The 27583-nt window shown below is 46.0% G+C and overlaps 1 protein-coding gene across 2 annotated transcripts in view; it reads left to right on the top strand.

Annotated features, from left to right (window-relative positions):
• The window catches only part of SHISAL1 (shisa like 1), a 109467-nt gene extending 89457 nt beyond the window's left edge, over nt 1-20010 (top strand). The window contains exons 5-6 of one of the 2 annotated variants that reach the window (XR_004263812.1): nt 6928-12541; nt 19999-20010. Coding sequence is in view for 1 of the 2 variants with exons in the window: in XM_032261419.1 (XP_032117310.1) it covers nt 6928 (1 nt within the window). In the remaining variant the exon portion in view is untranslated. Of the gene's footprint in view, nt 1-6927; nt 12860-19998 lie in introns of those variants that run through there. The other variant, XM_032261419.1, reaches the window with a different exon arrangement.
• The last annotated feature ends 7573 nt before the right edge of the window (nt 20011-27583 follow it).

The raw sequence follows: 27583 nt of genomic DNA, 5'->3' as shown, positions 1-27583 counted from the left end.
CCGGTGTGAGTCTAAGGCTGGAGATCCAGGAGGGCTGATGGTGTGAGATCCAGTGTGAGTCTAAGGCTAGAGATCCAGGAGAGCTAATGGTGTGAGTTCCAGTCCCTGCCTGAGTCTAAAGGAAAGAGAAGAACAATGTCCCCACTGAAAGACAGGCAGCGACAGCCTGCATTCACCCTTACCTGTTGGTTCTGTTTAGGCCTCCTGCGGGTTTTATGAGGCCACCTGCACAGGGAGGACACTGTTTTCCTCCGTCTGTCAGGGGACCTGTTCCTCTCATCCAGAAACACCTTCGCAACACACCCAGAAAAATGTCTTGCCAAACATCAGGGCACCCTGTGGCTCAGTCAGATTGACATGAAACAAACCATCACCATTGGAGTGGCGAGAACGAAAGGGAAGAGAGTGAGGAATGGGGCAGGGAGGGCTTTAGCTTCTGCTCTGAGTGAATGGGAGCCACTGAGGGTTTTGAGGAAAGGGGTAAGGTCATTGGACTTAGGTTTTCACAGGGCTCCTCTGGCTGCTGTGTTGAGAGCAGATGGAAGGGACTGACCAGCGCAGAGACCACTGCGAGAATCCTGCCCGCCTGTACCACTGTAGGAGCAGTGGAGGCAGCAGGAAGTGAAAGGCTTGTTGATATTCCAAAGGAAGGGTCAACGGGATTTGCTCCTGGGTTGGATAGGGAGCATGAGAGGAAGAGAGGCGTCAAAGACGACTCCAGGCCTCTGATGAGAGCAACTGGCAGCATGGAGTTGTATTTTCTGAAATCAGGAAAGTTGTGGGAAAAGCTGGATGGGGCAGGAAGAAAGGGATATATTCTTTCAGAGTATGTCAAGTTTGAGGTGTCTATTAAATATCCATTTTGTGATGTTGAGTAGACATGTTGGCCATCAGAATGGAGTTCAGGTGAGAGTTTGAGGCTCAAAAAGTCAACATATCTCCAGCATGGGTGACACAGCAAGACTCTGTCTCCAAAAAAAAAAAAAAAAGAGTCATCAACATAAAGATAGTGTTTAAATCCTTGGGAGGAGAGGAGATCCACGAGTGAGTAGGGAGGGTGGAGAAGAGGAAGTCGGGAAGACGTGCGCAGACCAGCAAAGGGCGGGAGCAGAAGCAGTGGGAGGAGGAGGAGACCAGGAGAAGGGACTGCAGTGTCCTGGAAGCAGGTGGAGGGATCGCTTGAGTCACTGCTGCTGGGAGGATGAGTGAAAGGGGCACTGAGAATTGACCACTGGATTTCTTAACATGGAGGTCTTTGATGGCCTTGACAAGGGCAAGTTCTGCAGAGAAGTTGGAGGAAAGCCTGATGGGGGCAGCTGAGGGATGGTGAGAACAAAAGCTGGGAAGCAAAAGTACAGAGAGTCCTTCCAAGCAATCACCTCCACTTTTTTTTTTTTTTTTTGGAGACGGAGTCTGGCTCTGGCTCCCAGGCTGGGGTGCAATGGCGCAATCTCAATTCACTGCAACCTCTGCCTCCTGAGTAGCTGGGATTACAGGTGCCTGCCACCACACCCAGGTAACTTTTGTATTTTTTTTTAGTAGAGACAGGGTTTCACCATGTTGGCCAGGCTGGTCTTGAACTCCTGACCTCAGCCTCCCAAAGTGCTGGGATTACAGGCATGAGCCACCATGCGTGGCCACCTCCGCTTTCTATGTATTATATCTTCTGCTTCATTAGATTCCCCAGCAGTGAACATGTCTCACTGTTTTTCAAAAATAAGTGTTTGGGGCCAGAGACGGTGGCTTATGCCTGTAATCCCAGCATTTTGGGAGACCAAGGCAGGGGGATTGCTTGAGGCCAGGAGTTCAAGATCAGCCTGGGCAATACACCAAGCCCTCATTCCTATAAAAAAAATTTAGCTGGGTGTAGTGGTGCACACCTGTAGTCTAGCTACACAGGAGGCTGGGGTAGAGGGATCGCTTGAGCCCAGGAGTTTGAGGTTGCAGTAAGCTATGATTGCACCATTGCACTCCAGCTAGGGTGACAGAGCAAGAGCCTGTCTCTAAAAATTAATTTAAAAATTAAAAAAAGAACATGGAGTTATTTATGAGTTCCTTTGTTTTGCTGTTAACTTCATTTCTGTTTCCATTTATTGCTATTGTGTGCCTGTCTTGGGGTTACTTTGTCTTTTTCTAACTTTTTGAGCTGGGCAATTAATTCATGCTTTCTCCTTTATTAATAAGATTACTGTTTTAGGCTATATATTTTCCTCTCAGTGTGGGCTTGGCTGCATCCCACAATTCCTTAAACATCTATCTTGTTATTGTCTAGATATTCTGCAGTTTGTTTTTTTGCTCTCTTTAATTCGAGGTTATTTTTAAGCATTTATAAACTTCTTGGTGGTAAAGTTTGGTTTGATCTGTGGTTTCATTATTAGTATTTTCAAATTCTGGTATATTGTGATCAAAGCATGTCTTTTTTTTGGAATTTACTATCTTTGTGGTCTGATAGTCATTTTTTGCATATGCATTTTCAAGAGTATTTGAATAGAAGGAAGGTAGACTGCATTTTACGCGCGCGCGCACACACACACACACACACACAGAGCTGTTAATTAGATTTTTTGGCTCCCTATCTCCTTTTATTTTTGCCAACTGCATCTGAAATGGATTGAGAAAGGTGAATTAAAATGCACTAGGCTGGGCGTGGTGGCTCACGCCTATAATCCCAGCACTTTGGGATACCAAGGCGGGCGGATCACCTGAAGTCAGGAGCTTATGACCAGCCTGGCCAACATGGTGAAACCCCGTTTCTACTAAAAATGCAAAAAAAAAAAAAAATTAGCCAGACATGGAGGCCAGCACCTGTTATACCAGCTATTTAGGAGGCTGAGGCAGGAGAATTGCTTGAACCTTTGAGGCAGAGATTGCAGTGAGCTGAGACTGCACCATTGCACTCCAATCTGGCGGACAGAGCGAGACGCCATCTCAAAAAAAAAAAAAAAAGAAAAATGCATCAACACTAGCACACCGTTTTTTCTTCCTAAATTTCCAGTAGTTCTTGCTCTATGAATATTGAGGCTATGCTATTTGGTACATGAACATTCATTACTGTTAAATCTTCATGGTGACTCTCATCCTTCACCCTCACACAGTGCCCTTCTTTTTTCTCATTCAGTATTTCTTGCCTTGACTTCAACCTTGTCTGATATTAAGATTATGACCCCTGATTTATCTTAATTTGCATTTGTTATGCTTCTGCTCATCCTTTTTTTTTAAATCATGGTAAAATGCACAGAACATTTACCATTTTAACCTTTTTTTTGAGATGCAGTCTCACTCTGTCGCCAGGCTGAAGTGTAGTTTGTGATCTCGGCTCACTGCAACCTCCGCCTCCTGGGGTTCAAGTGATTCTCTTGCTTCAACCTCCCAAATAGCTTGGACTACAGGTGTGCACCACCACGTCCAGCTAATTTTTGTATTTTTAGTAGAGACGGGGTTTCGCTGTCTTGGCCAGGATGGTCTTGATCTCTTGACCTTGTGATCTGCCCACCTCGGCCTCCCAAAGTGCTGACATTACAGGCATGAGCCACCACATCTGGCCACATTTTAACAATTTTTAAAGTATACAGTTCAGGGACATCAAGTACCTTCTCACTGTAGTGCAACCATCATCATCATCATCCATCTGCAGAACTTTGTAAAAGTCATCTGCCCATCCTTTTCTATGAAAACTTTCTGATTCATCCCACCTTCAGTGCACCTGCTTGTGATCCAGTCTTTTCTAGCAAGTGGGTATGGCTCATTACTATTACTGATACGGCAGATATATTTGGTCTTTGTTCTGTCATCATTGTTTGATATGCTTTATGCCTTTAGAGCTTTCGTGGGGGTTGTCAGTTTTCACCATATGGTCTCTGTTGTCTGTTTTATTTTTTGTCTGTATTCTGATAATTTGGAAAGCTGTATTTTTGATCCCACGGTTATCTTCATAATTATAATACGACATGATAGCTTTAATCCTATTTCTCTAGACAACATTTATTTTCTCCCTCCCGTGAGCGATGTCAAAATTAGAATATTTCTGCTTTTCTTCCTCTTGTCTCCTTTCCATTACATTATTTTTAGTTGATTATACTTTTTCTGTTCACCTTGATGCCTCTAATTTTAAACTTCTAAGCAATCCTTTAAGCCCCACGACTATACATGAATATGACATAGTTTACTTATATTACCACCCTTGTTCTTACCTCCACCCCTCTTTTTTTTTTTTTTCTTTTGGAGACAAGAGTTGCTCTTGTCCCCCAGGCTAGAGTGCAAAGGCATCATCTTGGCTCATCGCAACCTCCGCATCCCAGGTTCAAACAATTCTCCTGCCTCAGCCTCCTGCATAGCTGGGATTACAGGCATGTGCCATCATGGCCAGCTAAATTTGTATTTTCAGTAGAGACGGGGTTTATCCATGTCGGTCAGACTGGTCTCAAACTCTCGACCTCAGGTGATCTGCCCACCTTGGCCTCCTAAAGTGCTGGGATTACAGCCGTGAGCAACTGTACCCAGCCCCTCCTACTTTTTAGTTACTTATGCCAGTTCTCTGTTTTGTTTCATTCTTCTCTGTGATGGCCATAATCTTTAGACGGGCTGCAGCGTAGTCCTACAGTTACACAAATTCTACACACAATTCTGGTGCTCTTGGCAGTGCTCCAATTACACCTTGACCCCTGGATTTGTCTTCATTTGCATTTGTTTGTTATGCTTCTGCTCATCCTTTTTTGAATTGTGGTAAAATGCACATATCATTTACCATTTTAACCATTTTTAAGTATGCAGTTCAGGGGCGTTAAGGACCTTCTCACTGTAGGGCTGTGTCCCCACCCAAATCTCATTTTGAATTGTAACTCTCACAATTCCCAAGCATCATGGGAGAACCCAGGGGGAGGTCATTGAATCATGGGGGTGGGTCTTTCCCATGCTCTTCTCATGATAGTGAATAAATCTCATGATATCTGATGAATTTAAACATGGGAATTTCCCTGCACAAGCTCTCTTTGCCCGCCCCCATCCACAGAACATATGACTTGCTCCTCTTTGCATTTTGCCATGATTGTGAGGCCCCCCCCAGCCATGTGGAACTGTAAGTCCATTTAAACATCTTTCTTTTGTAAATTGCACAGTCTCAGGTATGCGTTTATCAGCCGCATGAAAATAGACTAATACAGCAGCTATCGCCCCCCTCCACAAAACGTTTTAAAAATCATCTGCGCATCCTTTGAATCGTTCTTGATTTGCCTAAGGGTGTCCTGAATAATTTTATTAAGAAGGAGTAATGGGAACTGTAATTCACAAACATGCTCAGCACATTTTTCTGTTGACTTTATACTTGAAAGATGGGTCATGCATTCATTTGACAATATTTATTAAGCCCCTACAGTATGCCAGTTACTTTTCTAGGCCCTGGCAATGCAGCAGTGTGTAAAACACACAATCACGTTAGCCATCTTGTAGCTAGCTTTCTATTTGGGGAAGACAAAGTATTCAAGTAAGTACAATAGGTGGTATGCTGGATAGAGATGGGTGCTATGGAGAAAAAGTGGGTGATGGAGAATACCTGGACCTGGCTTTGTTCTGTGACGCAGAGGAGATGGCCCCACAGAATCCCTCACCCTTAGTCCCCGTACACATTCCCACTGATGCTAAGAATAGAGAGTATTCTTATATATTCTTAATAGAGGTCCTGCCTCTTGGGGTCTCGCTCACTCTGGATAGGTGGGCTTTGCTGGCTTTATCAGAGCCCCTCCCTTGACATCTCCGTTTGCCCAAAAAAATACACTTTAAGCCTGGTTGAAGATGGTTTATCAGTTAAGAACTGTCATCAGATGCAACGTAGGCAAGTGAAAGAAAGAAAGTCTCCTGCAGTGATGCTGAGGGGGCAGTCCAGGGCGGGCTGCCACCAGAATGAAACTTCTCCCTGCTTTCTACTCCACCTGTGTTAGTGAGCGTCCTTCATTCTCATAGTCCATCTTCCCCCAGATTCCTATCCCCTTCCCCATGGACTCCCATTTAGACAGCATTGGTCAGACTGGGTCATGTGACCACCCCGGCTTGCAAGGGCGTCTGGGAAGGTAAGTATTTGTGACTGGGCAGTTGCTCCTGTAACAGACACAGGGCAGTGGGTGTTGCCGGCCACGGATGGAGTTAGTGTGTCTTGTTTGCAACATGACTCTGCCAGTGAAAGCCCTAAGAGCCCCACAGACCTGTTTCCACACTGCAGATCCTGTTGCACTGGTCTCCTGACTCTTCCCTGTTCCAGGAGCACCTTGGTGTCTTCTCCATCACTTTGTATGACATGGTCATATCTTAGTGTCATTCCAAAATGCATAATGGTGTTTGTCAGTATGAATGGTATCCGTATCTGTGTTTCATACTTTTAGCTTTTTATAGCAAGGGTGTATAATTTATCATCCAAATCAGAATACTTTTGAAGGTAAAAGGGGAACAATATTAAAAATTATGTCAAAACAACAGGTGTTAACAGACTGTCCCAAGCCCAGACGTATAATTACCCTGGTCATTGCATGCTCTTGCATTTTATAAGTTGATTTGATGTCTTATAGGTTAACTATTATATCTCTGTCTGTACTCTCCATTCTACTAATAACCTGTTAATTCTGTTTAATTTTCTATGTAAGTTATCCATAATTAACTGTAACCTTTGTTCTTCTATTTCAGTTCTGTGCTTTTTTTTTTTCTTTTTTCCTTGTCTTATTGCATGGGCCAGGGCTCTGGCACTCTGTGGAGCTATCATGATAGCAGACATTGTTGTCTTGCTTCCAGTCTTAAAGTCACATGGTTCACAGTGCTCAGAAGGCAAACGCCAGGTGCTCAGAGGAAACCTGGCTTCTTCTGGCACTGAGGCCAGAGAGAAATGTCCCTAGTGGGTCCCCATGGAGGAAGCACCATGTGACACTCTTTTTCTATTTCTTCCAGAAAACCCTTTTGCTGTGCCTCAGGATGGGGGAGATGAGAGCCGAAGCACCTGGTGCAGCCTCCGAGAACAACTTCTGCAGAGATGCCAGGGCGAGCCGAGGTGGTGGCGGTGGCAGAGGAGGAAATGCTGCCTGTGCCCAAAGCTCCCTTCCGTGGACTTCTGAGATTAGGAGCAAACTCAGGGGTAGGGGCTGGGGGTACAGGGGAAGGGATTCTGAGCCACTTGTCTGCAAGCAATAGTCCTATTTTGGGCTGGTGGCTTCTGAGAGGTGACTCATTGTGGACTCAGGATGACCAAGACAAAGCAACTCTGGCTGGTTCCAGCCAGGAGGTTTGAGGCCTGTGAGTTATACCTGTGGCTGAAAACCGAAACTTCCCTTGCCCCCTCTCCCTCCAATAGCGGCCCCTTGGGCCTATTTGTGTTAGAATATTGAATGTGCGTGTGTGTGTGTGCGCGTGTGTGATTTGGGGTGTTCCTCTTGGTTGCTTGGTTGGTTTTTATTGCGGCTTCCCCACTCAAGTTCTCTGATGGGCAGGGGCCACCCTCTGGCTGGGGGTTCTCATTGGTGTCAAGGCCTGGGCCACCAGTTTCTTGCTAAGCACAGGGCACAGCCCCTCTGTGTCTCGGGGGGCACTGGGGATGTGAAGATGCCAGTCGGGGTTGGTTCTTAAAGAATTCGTTCCTGTAATGATAGTAATACTAAGGGACGCATCTCAGGCTGACGGTGGCAGGTACCAAGTTAAGTGTTTTCATGCACACTCCCTCTCACCACCTGGGAGGCAGGTATGACTAACCCCCTGCAGAAACAGTGGGGTCGGGGTGCCCAGGGCCACATGGCCAGGAGGAGATCAACCCCTCCTTTGACCTCAGGGGTGCAGGAACCCAAAGGCCAGTCTCCAACACCCTGGATATGACGTGCTCCCCGCCCGGGCACGCCCTGCACCATGCCGGCAGCATCTCCTTGATGCCTCTGCAGGCCATCACCCTGAGTTCTCCACCATCACCGCCTGGAGCGCTGATCCACTCAGCACATTGTGGCTAAGTGCCTGCTGTGTGCCAGGCCCCATGCTGGGCAGTGGTGGGGATAAGAGATGAGCCAGACCTCGTCTCTGCCCCTGGGAAGCTCCCCATCTGGTGGGAGAGACAGACACATGGATCTCTGCTGGAAAGGGTAACAAGGCTATGGAAACCCAGAGAGGAGGGTTCTAGAAATTCATCCACTTTAAAGTGGAACTTCCACGTAAAATTAGACGCCCATAATATCCACACACAGAGCTAATCACCTCCACTCCTGCCCCCCCTCCCCGGGGCACAGATGAGACGGCATCACTTAAATGATGATGACAAACATCTCTAAAGGCTACACTGCCAGTGTAGATACACTCATTCCATGGCTGCTAGTGATACCAAATCTCCCCAGCTCTTAGCTTGGGAGGCCCTGCTTAATAGACTATGTATCCTCTGACTCAGTTTCCTCACTTCATCAGACCCACTGTTCTCATGCTGACCGCCCATCCATTCACCAGATATGACAGTGAGCAGGGCAGGTCCCTGCTGACTCTCTAGCTGGAGTGGGAAGACACTGAAGAAGGAAGGTGCAGGACGGTGAGTGCTCCGCCAAGAACTCAGTCTGAGGGACACGTGGGTAAGGCCCTTGTGCACCTGGAGAGGTCTGGGAAGGCCTTCCTGAGCAGGTGATTGAAGCCCAGGTTTGAATGACAGAGGAGCAAGCCATGGGTGTTAAAGACAGGAAAAGAACTTTTCAGGCAGAGGGAACAGCTAGTGCAAAGGCCCTGTGGCAGCTGTAGGCTTGGTGGTTTCAAGGAAGTGTAAGAAAGCCAGGTGGCTGGGATCCAGAAGGAAGGCAGAGGGGAAGGAAGGCAGAGGGCAAGGAAGGCAGGAGTGCCCGGCTCTGGAATCCACTGAGTCACGCTGCACACACACAGTGCCCTGCCTTTGGGAAAGCAGAAACAACCTGCTAGGGCATAAAGCATCCTCCATGTTGCCTGGCTCTCCATCCTCTGGACAGCCCCAGAAAGAAGGGGCTCTCCCCCTTTTATAGATGAGAAGACGGCTCGGCCAGGTCAAGTGGCTTGCCCAGGGTCACAAAGGTCACCTGTGGAAGACCCAGGCCCCTGGCTTCAGTCTTTGGGACAAGCCGTCTCTTCCAGGCATATGGCTTGGCTGAGCCAAATTAGGAGAACCTCTGCTTGGGGTCTCAATTAGAGAAAGGAATGGCTTGCTGTCCCCTGATGTGAGCCATCCCAGGGCCATGTTGCCATGGAGGGGTGCACAGCCTGCCCACAAGCTCAGCTGGGGCAGCCACAGCTGCACCCCTGTGCAGTGCCTCGGGAGGCAGAGGAAGCCTTGGCAGCAGTGGGGGAGGGGGGAGCAAGACTCAGATTCTGACATCAGCTCTGCCACTGAGAGCAGAGTGACCTCAGGCAAGGCCTGTGCCCTCAGAGTCCTCACTGGTAAGAGGAAGGAGTCAGATGGTTACGTAAGGGGTTTGCCCACCCTGGTGTCCTGCTATTCTGGATGATGCTCTTTAGGTGCTTCCTCTGCCAAAAGAACTGGTGGCCTTGCCTCCCTCTTCTGGACTCCTGGGGTCAGAGGTCACTGCCAGATAACAGCTAGAGCTGGGGTTCACCGGAGCGACATCCCTTGATATTTACAACCTTCTAAAAGGACATTCCTCCTGGCCCCAACAGAGGTCCTTCGGGAAGAACTGAAAAGCCCCATGGGGTCTGTTGTCCTGCTGCTCTGCGGAGTACCTCTGGGGCAGCCAGGCTGAGGCATGGAACATTCTGTGGCAAGCAGGCCTCAGCAGAAATCACCAAGACCCCGCACACCTGGTACAGGTAGCCTTCGGCAAAGGCAGTTGCAGCGTGTAGACAACCACAGCACCCTCCTTCCCGCAGGTGACCCCGGCTGGCCACTTCACCTCTCGGAGCCTCTGCCTCTCACCTGTGAAGTGTGTGAGGTGGGGTTCCAGTGAGCACAGCACTTGCTGTCTCACGGGGGAGCCGAGGGGCGCGAACAGTGTCACGTGGGTGTGAACACTCGGTGTGGAAAGCAGGTGGGGGTGTGTATTCAGAACCCCATAGGTCCCCAGGTCATTGTGATAAACCTTGTCCCCATCCTGCTGTGGCCGGCAAGTCCTTCAATGAGTAGAGTGTCCCTCAGAACAAGAGGGTGTCAGGGTTGTGATGAGTTCAAGTTTAGATTTCTAGAGTTAGCATTTTTTAGTGACTCCCACACCTGATTTTCTAAGCTGCCTACTTTTCCTTTTTACTGTGAGCTTCTGTCCATCACCACATAATTTGTAATAACACGGAAAGACAAAACGAGAGAAGAGGACGCGATGTCCACAGAGGAATCTGCGCTGAGGCTGCTGTGCAGAACGACGCGTTTCTAAGGACCGTTTCCCGCTGGGAACTGTGTGTGATTCACGAGCAGTTTTATGCTTCCCCTCTTGTCTGTGTACGGTGTGACTGTTGTGTGTTTCAGAATCTCTGTTCAGAACCAGTAGCTGGTAGTGCCCGCTGGCTCGATGCCCTCACGTTAGCCTGACCATGCCCTGCACCTAGAGAAGCAGCCTGCTCACCCGCCTGGCCTTGCCCCCTCCAGCTGCCTGGCCAGCACCCGACTATTGCCGACATGCAACAGGCCTTAATTGAAAACACACAAGTGCATACATGCACACGCATGCACACAGGTGATTCCACAGGTAGATCCGGTCCCTCTTGCTAGCTCTAATACTCTAGGAAGCAGCAGGTGGGCAGCTGACAGTGGTCCCTGGGTGGGTGGCTCTCCCCTCATCATCAGATTCAAACTTGGCCCAGAACTGAAGAGCAGGACTTGGGAAGGTCAGGAAAAACACCACCAAGAATTGGGGTTAACAGGCTTCCTGAGACGGGAGATGGTTCCCAGTTCACCACCACCTAAAAGCTCTCTTCAGGTCTAGTCAAACAGACCAGGGCTGTGGCTGTGGGTTGGGCCAAGCCTGGCATTGACTCCCCCACAGGCCTCTGTCCAGGTCGGGTCCTTTACATCCCTCCAGCCACCGTCCCACCCCGGCCCCTCTGCTGGCTCGGCAGCCTTCACAATCTCCATGTCTATTTGGAGGTGCAGACGTGCAGAATGTTTTGGTGGCTTATTTTAATTTTTCAACTTGGCTGGCTGGTCCCTATCAACAGGAATAATGTGCACAAGTGAATTTACAGATGCCCCATGCTTGAAATCAACATAACATGAACCCAGGAGGCAGAGGGTGCAGTGAGCTGAGCTCGCGCCACTGCACACAGCCTGGGCAATGGAACGAGACTCCGGTGGGGAGGAAGGGAAGAAAGAAAACATTACAGCCCTGGATGGGGTTACTGGGGGCATATGTCTTAGCAATGTTGAAGGGCCACCCATCCCTGGAGGGAGACATCCCCCTGGGCCCCTTTCGTCTGCTGTGAAAACCTAGGGTTGGAATGGTGGAAGCAAATTGCAGGGATTCATCATCCTGCTCACGTGGTGGGCATCAGTGTGTGTCTGCCCCGGCCCCCCAACAGCCTGCGGGTGGTCAGAGGGGCTGTGAGTGGATGCCACCCTGATCATTGGCCTTTGCAGTCCAGGAATACATCCCTGGGCTGGAGCCACACCCTGTGCCCTGCAGAAGACAAGCCTGTACACTTGCTGTGGGGCATTTGCCACACACAGTGCCCTCGTTCCTTGCTGTAGCACCGCATGTCCCACTCTGGTACTTAAATGAACGCAGAGAACTTTGGGGGTTATGGCCAGAAAGCTCAAATGTTAAAGTTAGGCAGTTGGGGCACGCTGGAAGAGGTCAGGATCCGCCTAGAACACCCGTGCAATGTTGTGCACTTCCCTCACCTGTTCAACAGATACTTGCTGAGCGCCCATCTGGGAGCCGTTCCCGCTACAGCTGGGACCACCTGCGAAATGACTAGTTTTGCCTAACAGACATGTTCAGATTCACAAAATATATACAGAACACTCACCTATCTCACCCCCAAAAGTGACTTTGGAGGTGTCATTGCCCCTACCCACCCCAGTTTCTAGTGCAAGCCCCTGGCCAACAGCTGGTGCTAGATCCATGCTTGATGAATGAGCAGATTTGGCTATTAGTTACTTTGTACCTAAAACTCCTATCTTCACATCAAAGCCCTGATGGATTTGCCCTTGACAGACTGAAATTCAGGGCTGCTGCAGGGCTCAACTCCAGACACTGTCCCACCAATGGGAATGGGCTCCCAGGAATACCGTTTACATGGGCTGCCCTGAGAATGGTGACCTCTTGGGTTTGTGGGATGAGATACCCTGTTGAACAACCCTAAATCAGCCCCTCCAAAAAGTGCAGAATCCCACATTGGTCAGCGCCAATCCTGAGCACTGGATCAAAAACTATAGATTACATGGCCACCCTGGCCACAGCTGGAACCAAGCCAGGGGCCGAGAAAGCCTCTTCTTGGAATTGCACGTCAGTTTCTCATATCCAGTTTCTATTTTTCCCCATGTCCTATTTTAAAGATACTGACACACATCACAGTCAAATAACCAAGTGGTCAGCGTCTGGGCAGTGTGCAGTAACGAGGTGGGGGCTCAGTCACCTGAGCTAGGCAGGAAACCTCCCACCAAAGGTCGATGTGTCCTCCCCAGGGCCAGCCTGGAAAGGGCACGCAGCGGCAGGGTGGAGGGATGGCAACATTTTCCCTTTCGTCCACCCTGACTTCACGGGAGCAGGCCTGGGGTCTGAGAGCAGATAACCGGGAAAACCAAAAACCAATGCTATTCCTAATAATAATACTAGAATGTAACAATGTGTTTTTCACTGACTGCTGTTGCTCTGCTTTTGTCTTTATATACAGTAGTTTTTATAACGATGTCCTTAGGTTTTAATAAAGGAGTGTCATGTCGACTGTTCCCTAGATTGGCGTTTACTTCAGCGTTTCAAAATATGCTCAAGGGAACCTGTGCCCCCGTAATTTGTCACTCTGTTGTGGAGGGTGGAGGACCAGGGGTTGGGGTCCCAGCTGAGGAACAGAAGCGGGGCACTGGGGGAAGCTGGGCACATGAGTTCAACCTGAACAGGCAATGGCAGGTGGACACCACCTCCAAAGAGGGTAGGGCAAGGTCAGAGAGGAGTGACAGAGCCCTGAATCTGGCACCAGCACCCGACGAGACAGAGCTAAAGGCATGTGGGGGGCAACCAGGACTGATCACTGCAGACGGCACGCTGCCATCAGTGGCATCTGGTGGGAGGTGCCAGGTGCCTGTTGTTTGTCATCTCATTGGCAAGGGGGCAGCAGTAGCCTCCTTTAATGAGCATCGAGCTCCTGAAAAGCCACTGTCCCTGACACTGGACACAGGGGTCCCTTACACTGGACACAGGCTCGATTCTGGCCCCACCTGCCAGCAGGAAGGGTGACGACGCAGAAGGGACAGGCTGCACCCGTCCTTGCAGCCCAGTTCCACTTCACCTGGGGCCCAGAGGCCCCCAACACCTGAAACCTAATGATGGGGATACCAGACTGCTGGCGTCCCCGCCCCCCCCTCCCCCCGGCAACAGATGGTGGCAAATGCTATTTTCCTGTAGAGAGGTCTCATCATCCAAGGCTTCAAAATATTTCTTCCCACAATTTATCAACCACATCCTTCCTGGCACACAATCAGAGATCACCAGGTACACAAGGCAGCAACGTGCAGAAGCAACTGAGGCACAAGGAGGAGGAGGAGGCTGCCAGACCGGGGGCAGTCAGACACGGGTCTGCACACGGCCGCACTTAGTGTGCTCCAGATACATAAAGTCACATCTGAAACCCATAAAAAAAAGACAGGAAATTTTTTAAAGAGCCGATTAGAAACTGTAGACATAAAAAAAAAAACATAATAACCCAAACTAAGGTCTCGGTAAATGAGTTTTCAGAGCAGATTACATAAGACAGTGTGGTATTGGCAAAAGAATAGACAGACCAATGCAACAGGATAGACGGTCCAGAAATAGACCCACATAAAATAGCCAACTGATCCTTGACAAAGGAACAAAAGCAATAGAATGGAGGAAAAAAAAGAAGTCTTTTCAAGAAATGGTGCTGGAACAACTGGACATTCACATGCAAAAATACAAATTGGGACACAGACTTTACACGCCACAAAACTAACTCAAAATGGATCACAGATCTAAGTGTTAAAAAAAAAAAAAAAACTGTACGACCCCTAGAAGGTAATGTAGGAGGAAATCTAGATGACCTTGGTTTGGCAATGACTTTAGATACAACACCAAAGACATAATCTATGAAAGAAGAACTGATAAGTTGCACTTAATTAAAATTGACCGTTTCTGCTCTGTGAAACACTGTCAAGAATGGAAAGACAAACCACAGAACAGGAGAAAATATTTATAAAAAGACGTGTCTGATAAAGGATCATTAGCCAAAATACACAAAGAATTCTTAAAACTCAACCTTAAGAAAACAGAGCCAGGCACAGTGGCTTGCACCTGTAATTCCCACTATTTGGGAGGCTGAGGCGGGAGGTGAATTTCAGCCCAGAAGTTTGAGACTAGCCTGGTAGCTACAATGAGACTCTGTCTGAAAAAATAAAAAAAGAAAAGCCGGGCGCAGTGGCTCACGCCTGTAATCCCAGCACTTTGGGAGGCTGAGGTGGGTGGATCACCTGAGGTCAGGAGTTCAAGACCAGCCTGACCAACATGGTGAAACCCCATCTCTACTAAAAATACAAAAAAACAAACAAATAAACAAGCAAACAAACAAAACCAGGTGTGGTGACACATGCCTGTAATTCCAGCTATTTGGGAGGCTGAGGCAAGAGACTCGCTTGAACCCAGGAGGCAGAGATTGCAGTGAGCTGAGATCACACCATTGCACTCCAGCCTGGGTGACAGAGCAAGACTGTCTCAAAAAAAAAAGAAAAGAAAAGAAAAAGAAAAAACCAAAGAAAAAGAAAACAACCTGATTAAAAAATGAATCAAAGACCTTCAGAGGCAAAGAGGCACCTCACCAAAGATACATAGGCAGCAAATAAGCATCTGAAAAGATGCTCCACCTCATGTGTCATCAGAAATGCAAATTAAAACCATGACACCTATTAGAATGGCCAAAATCCAGAACAGCAACGACACCAAACGCTGGTGAAAACATGGAAAAGCAGGAGCTCTCATTCCTGCTGTGGAAATGCAAAATGGTACCCACTTTGGAAGCCAGTTTGGCAGTTTCTTACAAAACAAAACATATTTATACCATATGATCCAGCATTCACACTTCTTTGTATTTACCCAGAGGAGTTGACAACTCGTGTCCACACAGAAACCTGCACGTGGATGTTGGTAGCTTTATTCATAATTTCTGAAACTTGGAAGAAACCAAGAAGTCCTTCAGTAGAGGAATAGATACAAACTATTCCACATCCAGACAATGCAAGATTATTCTGTGCTAAAAAGAAAGGCGGTATCAAGTCATGAAAAGACATGGAGGAAACAGATGCGTATTACTGAGTGAAAGAAGGCAATCTGAAATGGCTGCATATTGTGTAATTCCAGCTCTATGACATTCCGGAAAAGGCAAAACTATAGAGACAGTAAAAACATCAGTGGTCACCAGGAGTCGGGGGCGGGAGGGATGAGCAGGTAGAACACAGGGGATTCTTAGGCCAGTGAACCTCCTCTGCACGATACCATAATGGTAGATTCATGTCTTTACACATTTTCCCAACCAACACCAAGCATGAACCCTAATGTAGACCACGAACTCTGGGTGACAATGATGTATCAATGCAGGTTCATCAATTTGTGTCAAACGGTCCATTCTGCTGTGCGTATTGCCAGTGAGGGAGGGTGTGCTTGTGTGGAGCAGGGGACACATGGAAAAACCTCTGTACCTTCCTCTCAATTTTGCTGCGAACGCAGAACTTCTCTAAGAAATAAAGTCTTTTTTATTTAAGAAAAAGCAAATTACATTGAAATCAAGGCCGGGATGTCTCCTCTTGCCACCCATTCAAGGTAGTGTTGAAAGTTCTATCCAGTGCAAGTAGGCAAGGAAAGCAAATAGAACGTACACAGATGAAAAAGGAAGAAACAAAAGGAAGAAATGGTGGCGCCACTACCAAACACCAACTGGCCATAAATATGAGGATTATTTCTGTACTCTAGATTCTATTCCATTGATCAACACGTCTATTCTGCTGCCACTACCATTCTCTTTGTTAGCATAGCTTTGTTGTAAGTTTTAAAACTGGAAAGCATGCGTCTTTAAACTGTATTCTTCAAGACTATTTTGGCTAATACGAGACTCTTGCCTTTCCATATGAATGTTAGGATTTTTGTCAATTTTTGAAAATAAGGCAGCTAAGATTTCAAGAGGGACTTTGAATTTACAGATCAATTGGGTGAGGACTGTCAAATTAACTATATGAAGTATTTCAATCTATGACACGACTGTCTGCCTAGAAAATCCCAAGGAATTTTTAAAAAGACTCCTAGAACAATATGTTTGCAAGGTCACAGGACATACAAAAATCGGTTGTATTTCTATATACTAGCAATGAACACATGAGCATCAAAATTCAAAATACAATACCACTTACAAACACGCCAAAGAAAATCAATACTTAGATGTAAATTGAAAGAAAAAGAAACAAGCACAGGAGTTGTGTGAAAGGAAAATAAATCTCAGAACCCCAAAATCATGAAGCCAAAGGGAAAAGTCAACCTGGGAACTGTGTCAGGCAAACCTGCCTCCTATTTTCATCCTAAATAAGACAGCTACAAAGATTTTAAAAAGCGATATACCTCCTTCACCATTTTCCCACAAGCAAATTCCTGGTGGACCAAGGACAGAGAACGCAAAGTCCTCCCTCTGTTCCTTGAGATAAATGCACGTCTGATGGCTTCCTCTGACCTATTGTTTCTCTAAGCCAAACTAAGGAATAAGTGGCTACACCCTGACTCCACCCCACATGTGTTTTTGGTGAAAGGCTGGCTGATGAGAGACTCAAAAGAATGCAAACATCTGTCTCTTGTCTACCTCTGACCTAGAAGCCCCTTCCCCAGCTTTGAGTGGTCCCACCTTTCCGGACTGAAGCCATGTACACTGTACACATACTGATTTATGTCTCATGTCTCCCCCAAATGTATAAATCCAAGCTGTGGGCACCACCCTGGGCACATGTCATGAGGATCTGAAGCTGTGTCATGGGTGTCCTTAATCTTAGCAAAATAATCTTTCTAAATTCATTGCGATCTGTCTCAGATACTTTTAGGTTCACACCTGTATCCTGAAAACTACAAAACACTCCTTTAAAAAAGAATAAAAACAGATAAGTAAAATATTTTTTAAAAAGAGAAACGAAACACTGCTAAAAGAAATCAAAGGAATTCTTAATAAATGAAGAGATGGGAGCTACTCATAGATTAAAATACTCAATAAAGATGTCAATTCTCCTCAAAGCAGATTGATGTCAGTTATCTCCAATTCCTGCCAAAATTCCAGGAAGGTTTTTCTGAAGGCAGACAGAATTATTCTAAAATTTATACAGAAAAGCAAAGGACAAGAATAGCTTAAGATAATTTTGAAAAAGAATCAAGTGGAAGAAGCGGGAGTAATTACCCAGTTTTACTACGTATATAGCTGTAGCAATCAAGACTAGGTGGCTTTGTTAGGACAAATACAGAGATTAATGGAACAGAATCGAGAACTTAGACCCACACATATTTGCCAAACTGGTTTCTGATGAATGTGCAAAAGCAGTTTAATAAGGGAAAGACAGGTTTTCAACAAATGGTGCTGGAGCAATTCGACATTCACAGGAGAAAGAAACTAGACCCTGGATATCAGTACTTAAGTCTTATACGTTAAGTGAGAGTAATATTAAAGTGGAAAGTAATTTAAATGCTAAACGTAAAACAACTGTAAAAATGTGGGAAATACTCCTTAAAATAAAAATTGGACTTAATCACAATCAAAACGTCTTGCTCTGTGAGAGACCCTGTTAAAGAGGGGAAGAAACGAGCTCTAGAAGGCAAAAAATTTCAGCTAGACAGAAAAAAAACGCTCAAAACTAAACAATCAAATTAGACATGAAGAGACATCTTACTGATAAAGAGGATATACAGCTGATATCAGAAAAATAGAAATTTAAAGAGTCCTATAGTAATTAAATCAATCAAATCCATAACCAAATCTTTCCCACTAAGAAAACCCCAGGGACGTGGATGAAGCGGGAAGCATCATTCTCAGCAAACTAACACAGGAACAGAAAACAAAACACCACGTCCTCACTCATAACTGGAAGCTGAACAATGAGAACACATGGACACAGGGAGGGGAACATCACACACCAGGGCCTGTCGGGGGTGGGGGCAAGGGGAGGGAGAGCATTAGGACAAATATCTAATGCATGCAGGGCTTAAAACCTAGATGACGGCTTGAAAGGTTCGGCAAACCACCATGGCACCTGTATACCTATGTAACAAACCTGCATGTCCCGTACATGTATCCCATAATTTAGACTAAAATAAAAGGAACAAGGAAAAAAAACACCAGGCCCTGCAAATTCAACCAAACATTTAAGGAAGAAATCATGACCATCATAACCTCGTCTAGAAATCATGCCAATCATATAAAAGCTCTTCTGGAGAACAGAAATACAAAAAGAATATTAGAGAGTATAAAATGGCCTCAATTCATTTTTGAGACTAGAATTACCCCGAAACTAAAACCTGACAAAAACTCTCAGACATTAGCATAGACGCAAAAATCCCAATTAAAAGACCAGAAACCGAATTCAGCATGACCTAATCAGGTACATGAACAGAAATGTCAGCGTATTAGTCCATTCTGACACTTCTATAAGACACACCTAAGACTGGGTAACTTATAAAGAAGAAAGATTTAACGACTCACAGTTCCGCACGGCTGGGGAGGCCTCAGGAAATTTACAATGGCGGAAGACACCTCTAGGCCAGGCAGCAGGAGAAAGAAATGAGAGCAGAGGGAAGGAGGAAGCCCCTTATAAGCCATCAGCGCTCGCGAGAACTCACCATTATGAGAACAGCATGGGGAAACCACGCCCATGAGTCAATTATCTTCACCTGTCCCACCCTTGACACATGGGGATTATTACAATTCAAGGTGAGGTTTGGGTGGGTCACAGAGCCAAACCATATCAATCAGGTTGCTTTGACCTCAGAAAACAATAAATATAATTAGGAGAATTCGAATTTTTTTCTTTAATAGAAAAATGTATGAGCATTTCAAGAGATACCAAAAAATTCTAAAGTTCAACAGCCCTTCAAGGTAAAGATAGCTAGGCAAGCTAGGAGGGCAAGGGAACTTTTTTTTTTTTTTTTTTTTGGAGACAGAGTCTTGCTCCGTGCCAGGCTAGAGTGCAGAGGCACAATCTTGGCTCCCTGCAACCCCTGACTCCCTGGTTCAAGTGATTCTGCTGCCTTGGCCTCTCAAGTAGCTGGGATTACAGGCACGTGCCACCATGCCCAGCTAATTTTTGTATTTTTAGTAGAGACAGGGTTTCGCCATGTGGGCCATGATGGTCTCAATCTCCTGACCTCGTGATCCACCCACCTCGACCTCCCAAAGTGCTGGGATTACGGGCGTGAGCCACCGCGCCTGGCAGGGAACTTTCTTTGAACAGACACCATGAAACCCCATCTCTACTAAAAAGTACAAAAATCAGCTGGGCGTCGTAGCATGCACCTGTGGTCCCAGCTACTCGGGAGGCAGAGGCAGGAGGATTGCTTGAACCCGGGAGGTGGAGGTTGCAGTGAGCCGAGATTGGGCCACTGCACTCCAGCCTGGCACCTGGCAACACAGCAAGACTCTGTCTCAAAAAAAAAAAAAAAAAAAAAAAAAAAAGACACCAGATAGCCACAAAAAATTACAGAAACCATCTTCCATGTCTCAATGCTTGAAATACTGAAAGCCTTCCTTTTCTATAAGAAGCAAGGCCATGGTCCCACTGTCACCACTGCTACCCTGCATTGACTGTGACGTCCCAGGCAGCATAGCAAAACACAGACAAGAAACAAGAAGTGTAAGGATCAAAAAGGGAGAAATTTTCAAACATCACCTTTTACAGATGATATAGCTATACAGGTAGAAAACCTAAAATAATCTAACGTAAATTATTCCCAGTAGCTAAACATTAACAAATATATAATCCCAGCACTTTGGGAGGCCGAGGCAGGCAGATCACCTGAGGTCGGGAGTTTGAGACCTGCCTAACCAACATGGAAAAATCCCATCTCTACTAAAAATACCAAATTAGCTGGGCACTCGGGAGGCTAAGGCAGGAAAATCGCTTGAACGCAGGAGACAGAGTTTGCGGTAAGCCACATTGTACTCCAGCCTGGGCAACAAGAGTGAAACTCCATCTCAAAAAAAAAAAAGAAGGAAAAAGAAAGATGTTATCTCATTCAGGCAAAACCTAATGTGAGTTGGTGAAAACCCCTTTCGTTCTAGGCATCCTTCATCCCGGTATTCTCCAAGATCACCACGATGAAAGACAGATTGTTAGAGAAACACATCAACTTTTAAACACCTGGCCCAGAAGCGATCCATGACACTTCCACTCACATTTCATTCACTAGAACTGGTCACATGGCCCCACCTAACTACCAGGAAGTAGGAAGGGTAAACTTTCTGTGTGTCCCTCTGGTTATTATTTTGCCCATATGTAGAACATACTCTTGCTTTCTCAAGAGAGAAAATCCGACTCCCATAAATCAGCAAATCCAGCTTGAAACTGAGGGTCTTCTTAGACCGGGTGCAGTGGCTCACATCTGTAATTCCAACACTTCGGGACACCAGGGCGGGTGAATCACCTGAGGTCATGGGTTTGAGACCAGCTTGACCAATATGGTGAAACCCCATCTCTAAAAAAAAAAAAAAAAAAAAAAAATAGAAAAGGAAGAAAGAAAGGAAGAAAAGAAAAAAGAAATTGAGGGTCTTCAAGTGAACTGCTTTGTGCTCTCCATTAGGTCTATACCTGCCTCTCCTTAGTCTAGAAATTTCTAAACTAGAAGAGACATATTACTTGCCTCCTATACAGACCCAATAGTCAATGAGAGAGTAGGGTTTGGACAACTGCAATAAACACGTTTACTTTTAAACGGAGAGAATGAAGACAGGAAGGGGTAACAATTCTGGAATCCTTCTGAATAGGCATTGTGAAAGTTCCCACCCTCGTTAGAGAAGCTTTCTTCACTAAGCTTCTCTAGGAAGAAGTCCCTTGTTCCTTGTTCTCCCTGCCTTTTCTGTCATTCCATCACCCTCCTTGGCCACATCTCAAATGGCCATAGAAGAATATGCTTTGCTTAGGACTGTGAAACTCAGCTGCTGTTGGCCCGAGGAAAACTGGGGAGCCATAGCTTGTTATAAGTCACACAGAGTCCGTGCCTTTTGTAGTGAAAACTGCAGGTTTCTTTTGTAATACAATGTCCTTAAAAACTTAGTCTGCTTTTGATTTGTTTCCAAAGAGTTCCCTGTACCATCACTCCCCAAAGTTCTTTTTGAGATGTAGGTCTCAACTTATTTACGATCTTGTCCATCCCCCCATCTCTCTCACACACAATATCATGGCATTTATGAGTCTATCCGGATCTGTTTAATCTGCATTTTGCTGGAGGTAGTTTGGACCTTTGTTGCTCAATGGTGGTGTCAGTCCTGTATCAAGTTAGTTGGCATCTGGAAGCAGTCCGCTTTTTAATTTTGCTAAGCCCTAATTCTCTGGACTTTCTCTATTTCCTTTATTACTGCTCACGAACTAGCCACTTATTTCTTGAGTTTATGTCTTTCTTTAAGACTTTGTTGAATAGCGCCAACAGCCAAGATACGCTTACAATAGCCTTCTTTCTTAGCTTTCTTAATGCACGTATGCCATTTAACAAATGTGGTGCGATTAGCAGCACAGATTGCCATGGCCCAGCCTCCAGCACCAGTGTCCTTGGCACCCACCCCAGCCACTAAACTAATGCTGGATATTTTAGCTTTTTGATACAGCAGCACCAATGATTAGACAGCACTAATAGTATAGGCTATTCTGGGATAAAAAATGAAGGACTGTTTATCGCTCACACAAAGATGATGCCAATCAGGCAAAGCTCCAGGGAAGAAACTCTCTTCCATAAAGTGATACAGGGATCCAACTGCTTTCATCTTCTGTCTCCACAATTTCAACACAGAGCCTCCCTGCAGTGAATGCTATGGAAAGGGAAACAGAGAGAATAAAGGAGGCACTCTTCATGACCTCATCCCAGAAATAGAGTTATCTATTACCTTCCAAAAACTCCCGACATTAAAACATACTACAAAAACACTATGACCAAATCGATATGTCATTAGCATAAGAATGACAGATTAGAATATAAAATATACGTGAATATAAATATACAATAATTTAACAAAAGTAGCATTTCAATACAGTGAGGAATTATTATTTAATACATAATTATTTTGTTTTTCACTAAACCACAAACATTTAACTGGCTTAACAGGCTACCTACCCAGAAAAATAAAATAAAATTGGACTCCTGTTTTAACCATATATAAAAATAAGATTTATATCAAAGGCTTAAATAGAACAATAAAAATTCAGCAAGAAATTCTGAAATATAAAAATAAAATTTATATTAAAGGCTTAAATAGAACAATAAAAATTCAGCAAGAAATTCTGAAGGGTTATATGAACACTCTCAACATAGGGACAGGTTCCTAGGTTCTAGACCAGATACCCGGAAGCTATAGAAGAAGTTATAAATATTTGGTAATGCAAAAATTAATTTTTGTATGACAAAATAGAATGTAAATGAGATTTGGAACACAGAACCACATGAAAGACTTAAATTTAATATACAGAGAACATCCACAAATTAACCGGGAGAGAACAAATAACCCAAAAGAAAAAGATAAAGAAAAACCAAGAAACAAGTCACAGAAGGAAGCCAAATGGCACCCAACATATGAAAAGACCCTCAGACTTACTGGGATGGCAGAGGGGAGCCAGGTGAGATACAACTTTACGCCTATCAGACTGGCAAAAAAATAAATCCACAAATCTACCGTCGGCAGCTGTGTGAGAAAAGGGTATTCTTATGCACTGCTGCTAGAAATGAGAATTACGACTTCTGCTGAAAGCAATCTGAAAATATCTAGTAAAATTTAAAACGCACATATCCTTTGAACCCAGCATGAGTAAAATGGAATTCCATGGGAGAACAGAAACAAAATGATGCTTTTCAACAGGGGACAGACTTAGGGGTGTGTTACAGAAGAAAAATGCATACATACACATATATATCACATATACACATGCGTGTCTATTTTTATTATAAAATTTATTAACTCTAAAAGATGTGTGGCACAAAATTAACAAATAATAATATATAATACAAATAATAATAATATATGTATATACATATTACAAAATGTATATACCCAACTGATTCTCACAGAATGCATTTTTGACTCTTGCCAAAGTCTTGTATCTGTAGCCAACTGATAGTTGCAACCAGTAAGCAAATATAACAATAAATATAACAATGTTACCCACAGACAGTTCAGTCAGCCTGGAAGAAAAACCCTCCTGGGGGCTGTCACTGAGGGTTTCACTGGGTTCTCATCCCAGGGAAGTGAAGACTTTGTGCTACATGATCAAGGGCTTGGACCATTGTGGTCTTTTGTGTTTCCAAAGACAATCACCACAATATTTCCCTTCCACATTCACTGTGGTGATGTTATCTTGCCACTTCCACTGAAAGGTGAATGTTGTATCTCCACCCCATGAATCTGGGCTGACCCTGTCATCACTGTGATCAATAGAATATGGTGGAAATGATGGAGCTCCAGCCTTTGCCACTTGGAGTGCTTCTTCTTAGAACTCAGTCACCATGCTGTGAGGAAGCTCAAGCAGCTGTGCAGAGAGGTCCACGTAGAGGAGAGCTGAGGTGCCCTCCTGATAGATCCAGCTGAGCTCCCAGCTTGCAGCCATCATCAACCCTCAACCATGTGAGGGAGGCCATGTTGAACCTTGCAGCCATCCCAGTGTCCCAGCACCATGTGAAGCAGAAATACCACATGTGCAACCCATAGGCTTGTCCTAACAGATGGTTGGTGGCAATTCGAACTACTAAGTTTGGGAGTGGTTTGTTATACAGCAATAGATAACCTGAACAACTGTCCAAATGAGGACTCGGTTTAAAAATGTATTTTAATGACATGAACAAATACATACATATATTATACTTAAATGCCAAAATGTGTTACCATCTGTATAGTTTGCTCTCCTGGCAGTCTTTTTGGTTCTGTTTTCCTGTTTTGCTTGGCTTCCGTTTCTCTTCCCACACAGCATATCCTATGCCCCCAAATCAAGTTGATTCTGAATACTTATGCAATTATTTATTAATGTGTACAGGCACATATAGAGAGGGTTTTATTGAGGGAGGGGATCACTGTGTTATAAAAATGACTCTGTGGTTCTATATTTTGCTTTCTTATTTGACAATTCTTTGTGAAAACTCCTCTAAATCCCCTATAGAGCTCCAATTCATTCTTTTAAATAGTTGCATAAAATTCCACAGCATGGCCATGCCATATTAATCAGCCATTCTCAGGGGTGTGCTGCAGCCAGCACATACTGGCTGGTGAAAGTCTACTGTTAATTTTTCGGGAATTTTGTGAGTCAGTTGTTTAAATGCAGCCAGTAAAAAAAAATTAAATTACACAAACTTCCAATTAAGTACATTTTATTAAAAACAAAGGTAATACATACTCAGAGTAATCACTTCCTAATTATCTTACCTCATTTTACTATTATTGATGCCCCTGGGGTGACTTACATTTATTATAAAATACTATATAATGGCATGCTTCTGTGCAAGACCAGGACTGAGTTCAGGGATGTCATATAGGTAGTTTAAAACCGGCCTTGGTGGAAGTATACACACCGTGGAAATTGGCAAACAATGCATATCAGGGCCTGATTGATGGTTTTGTTGACTGTCTAGACAAGCAAGTGATGAAGAAAATGTTAATGATGCATATTCAATTTAAAAGTGTGTTGGCTAGGCATGGTGGCTCATGCCTGTAATCCCAGCGCTTTGGGAGATTGACGTGGGTGGATCATGAGGTCAGGAGTTCGAGACCAGCCTGGACAACATGGTGAAACCCCAGCTCTACTAAAAATACAAAAATTAGCCAGGCATGGTGGTGGGTGCCTGTAATCCCAGTAATCCCAGCTACTCAGGAGGCTGAGGCAGGAGAATCGCTTGAACACGGGAGGCAGAGGTAGCAGTGAGCCAAGATTGCACCATTGCACTCCAGCCTGGGCAACAGAGCAAGACTCCATCTCAAAAAAAAAAAAAAAAAAAAAAAAAGTGTGTCACATCTGTAGCTACTGCATTGTAGAGCAGGGACAGGTGAGGAGTTTGAATTATTAAATAAGTTGGTTGAGAGGGGTTGCATGGTGAAGGTAAGCATGGAGGTAAAGGAGGTGAGGGTGTGAGGCCAGCAAATGACTGAAAGAAGAGCATCCAAGCAGAAGGCACTGTGAGTGCAAAGGCCCTGGGGCAGGAGCGTGCCTGGCAGGTTGGCGGAATGGGAAGGACGGCAGTGTGGCTGGAGTCCAGTGAACGGGAGAAGCTGAAGAGGAGGGGATGTTAGAGAAGGTGCAGGGAGCCAGTCACATTATCTGGGGCTTTGCAGAGTCCGGGAAGGATGCTGGCTTGCATTTCAAGTGAAAAGAGGGAGCCTCACCAGCTTTGAGCAGAGGAGGAGCATCATCTGGCTTACCATGGAAAGGCTTCTTCTGGCTGCAGTGCTGAGAACAGACTGCAGAGACAAGGAGGAAGGTGGCCTGCAGTGGGATGGAAGCAGTGGGGGTGGAGAGAAGCGGTCAGATCCTGGATACATCAGGGCAATGGAAGGACAATTTCCCAACAGATTGGGTGTGGGGTGCAGGAGAAAGAGGACCCATGGATAAACACAGCCTCCTGGACCAAGCCATGGGGAAGACGGGGCAGCCGCCCACCAAGACGGGGAGGTGGGTGGAGATGAGGAGTTCAGTGTCGGATGTGCTGGATGTAAGCAGAGGTGGCTTTGACATCCACGTTGAAAACCTAGTTGAAGGTCAGGACAGAGGCCCAGGCTGGAGGTGCACATGGGAGTCACTGGCATCTGGAGGGCATTGAAAACCCCAAGGCAGGATGAGATCAGTAAGGGAATGAGAGGGTCACAAACGCAGACACAGTAAGGGCTGTGCTCTAGAATGTGCCAACATGTTTAAGGTCAAGGACACAAGGAAAAGCCAGCAAGGCAGTGGGAAGGAACTACCAGAGAGGTGGGAGCAGGCTGAGAGCAGCAGAGTCCTGGCAGCCAGGTGCGGCGAGGGCAGCGAGGAGGAGAGAGACCAGCCAGCAGAGGCTGACTCAGTGGGTGGCTCAGGCAGCCGACGTCTGCCATCAACCCCGGGGGTTTTGGGTTGGGGGTCACCACCGACTTCATTAAGCCTCAGGAAATCCATGGTGTCAAATCCATGGTGCTGCAGCAGGGTGTTCAAGAAAGATGGGAAGGAGTTTTGCTCTTTCCAAGAGCTTTGCTATCCAGAAGGGGAAAGGAACATGGAAGTGGCCGGGCGCAGTGGCTCACACCTGTAATCCCGGCACTTTGAGAGGCTGAGGAAGGCAGATCACCTGAGGTCAGGAATTCGAGACCAGCCTAGACAACATGATGAAACCCTGTCTCTGCAGAAATACAAAAATTAGCTAGGTGTGGTGGTGCACGCCTGTAATCCCAGGTACTCGGGAGGCTGAGGCAGGAGACTGGCTTGAGTCCAGGGGGCTGAGGTTGCAGTGAGCCGAGATCATGCCATTGCTCTCCAGCCTGGGCGACAGAGCGGGACTCCATTTCAAAATAAACACCTTCCCATCAATCACCCCAGAAAATAACCAAGAGGCTGGCAAATATCCAAGCCAAACCCCCAGTGCGGGAGGCAGTAAGATGTGACATGCCTGCCTTCTAACCCCACAAGCTGTGAATGTGACCTGATTTGGATATGGGGCCTTTGTCGATTTGATTAAAACAAGGCCGACCTCCATCTACTGACTAGCATCCTCATGAGAGAAAGGCAAGGGAGGTTTGAGACACTCAGGCACAGAAGGGACCCAGAGGGAAGGCCATGTGACATTGCAGGCAGAGAGGGGAGGGATGCGCCCACAAGCCAGGGAATGCCAAGGGCTTCCAGGACCCACTGGAGGCTGGGCGAGAGGGGTCCAGAGCAGGCTCAGCCTCAGAGCCTCCAGAAGGACCAAACCCTGCCGACGCCTAGACTTCAGATGCTGGGCTCCAGAACTGTGAGAGAAGACACTGCTATTGGTTTAGGCCACCCAGTTTGTGGTCATATGCTATGGTTACCCTGAGCTAACTCACGGAGGAGTCAAAACCGCTCAGGTGACGGCCACTCCATAAATACAAGTGGGAAGCGTGGATGGGAGGCTGGTCCTGAAGAGCGGAGCACCCCCGGCCCTGACCTTCTCTCTTTAACACTGCAACGCCACAGCCACTCTCAGCGTGTGGCCCCAGTTCCTGAATCTCGCCCTGGCCCCCGGGGCATCCCGTCAAA

The sequence above is a fragment of the Sapajus apella genome, unplaced genomic scaffold (assembly GCF_009761245.1).
Source record: "Sapajus apella isolate SASKATOON/1434 unplaced genomic scaffold, GSC_monkey_1.0 scaffold123, whole genome shotgun sequence".
Taxonomy (NCBI): domain Eukaryota; kingdom Metazoa; phylum Chordata; class Mammalia; order Primates; family Cebidae; genus Sapajus; species Sapajus apella.
The sequence above is the reverse complement of the archived record's forward strand: the minus strand, read 5'-3'. Positions and strand labels throughout refer to the sequence as shown.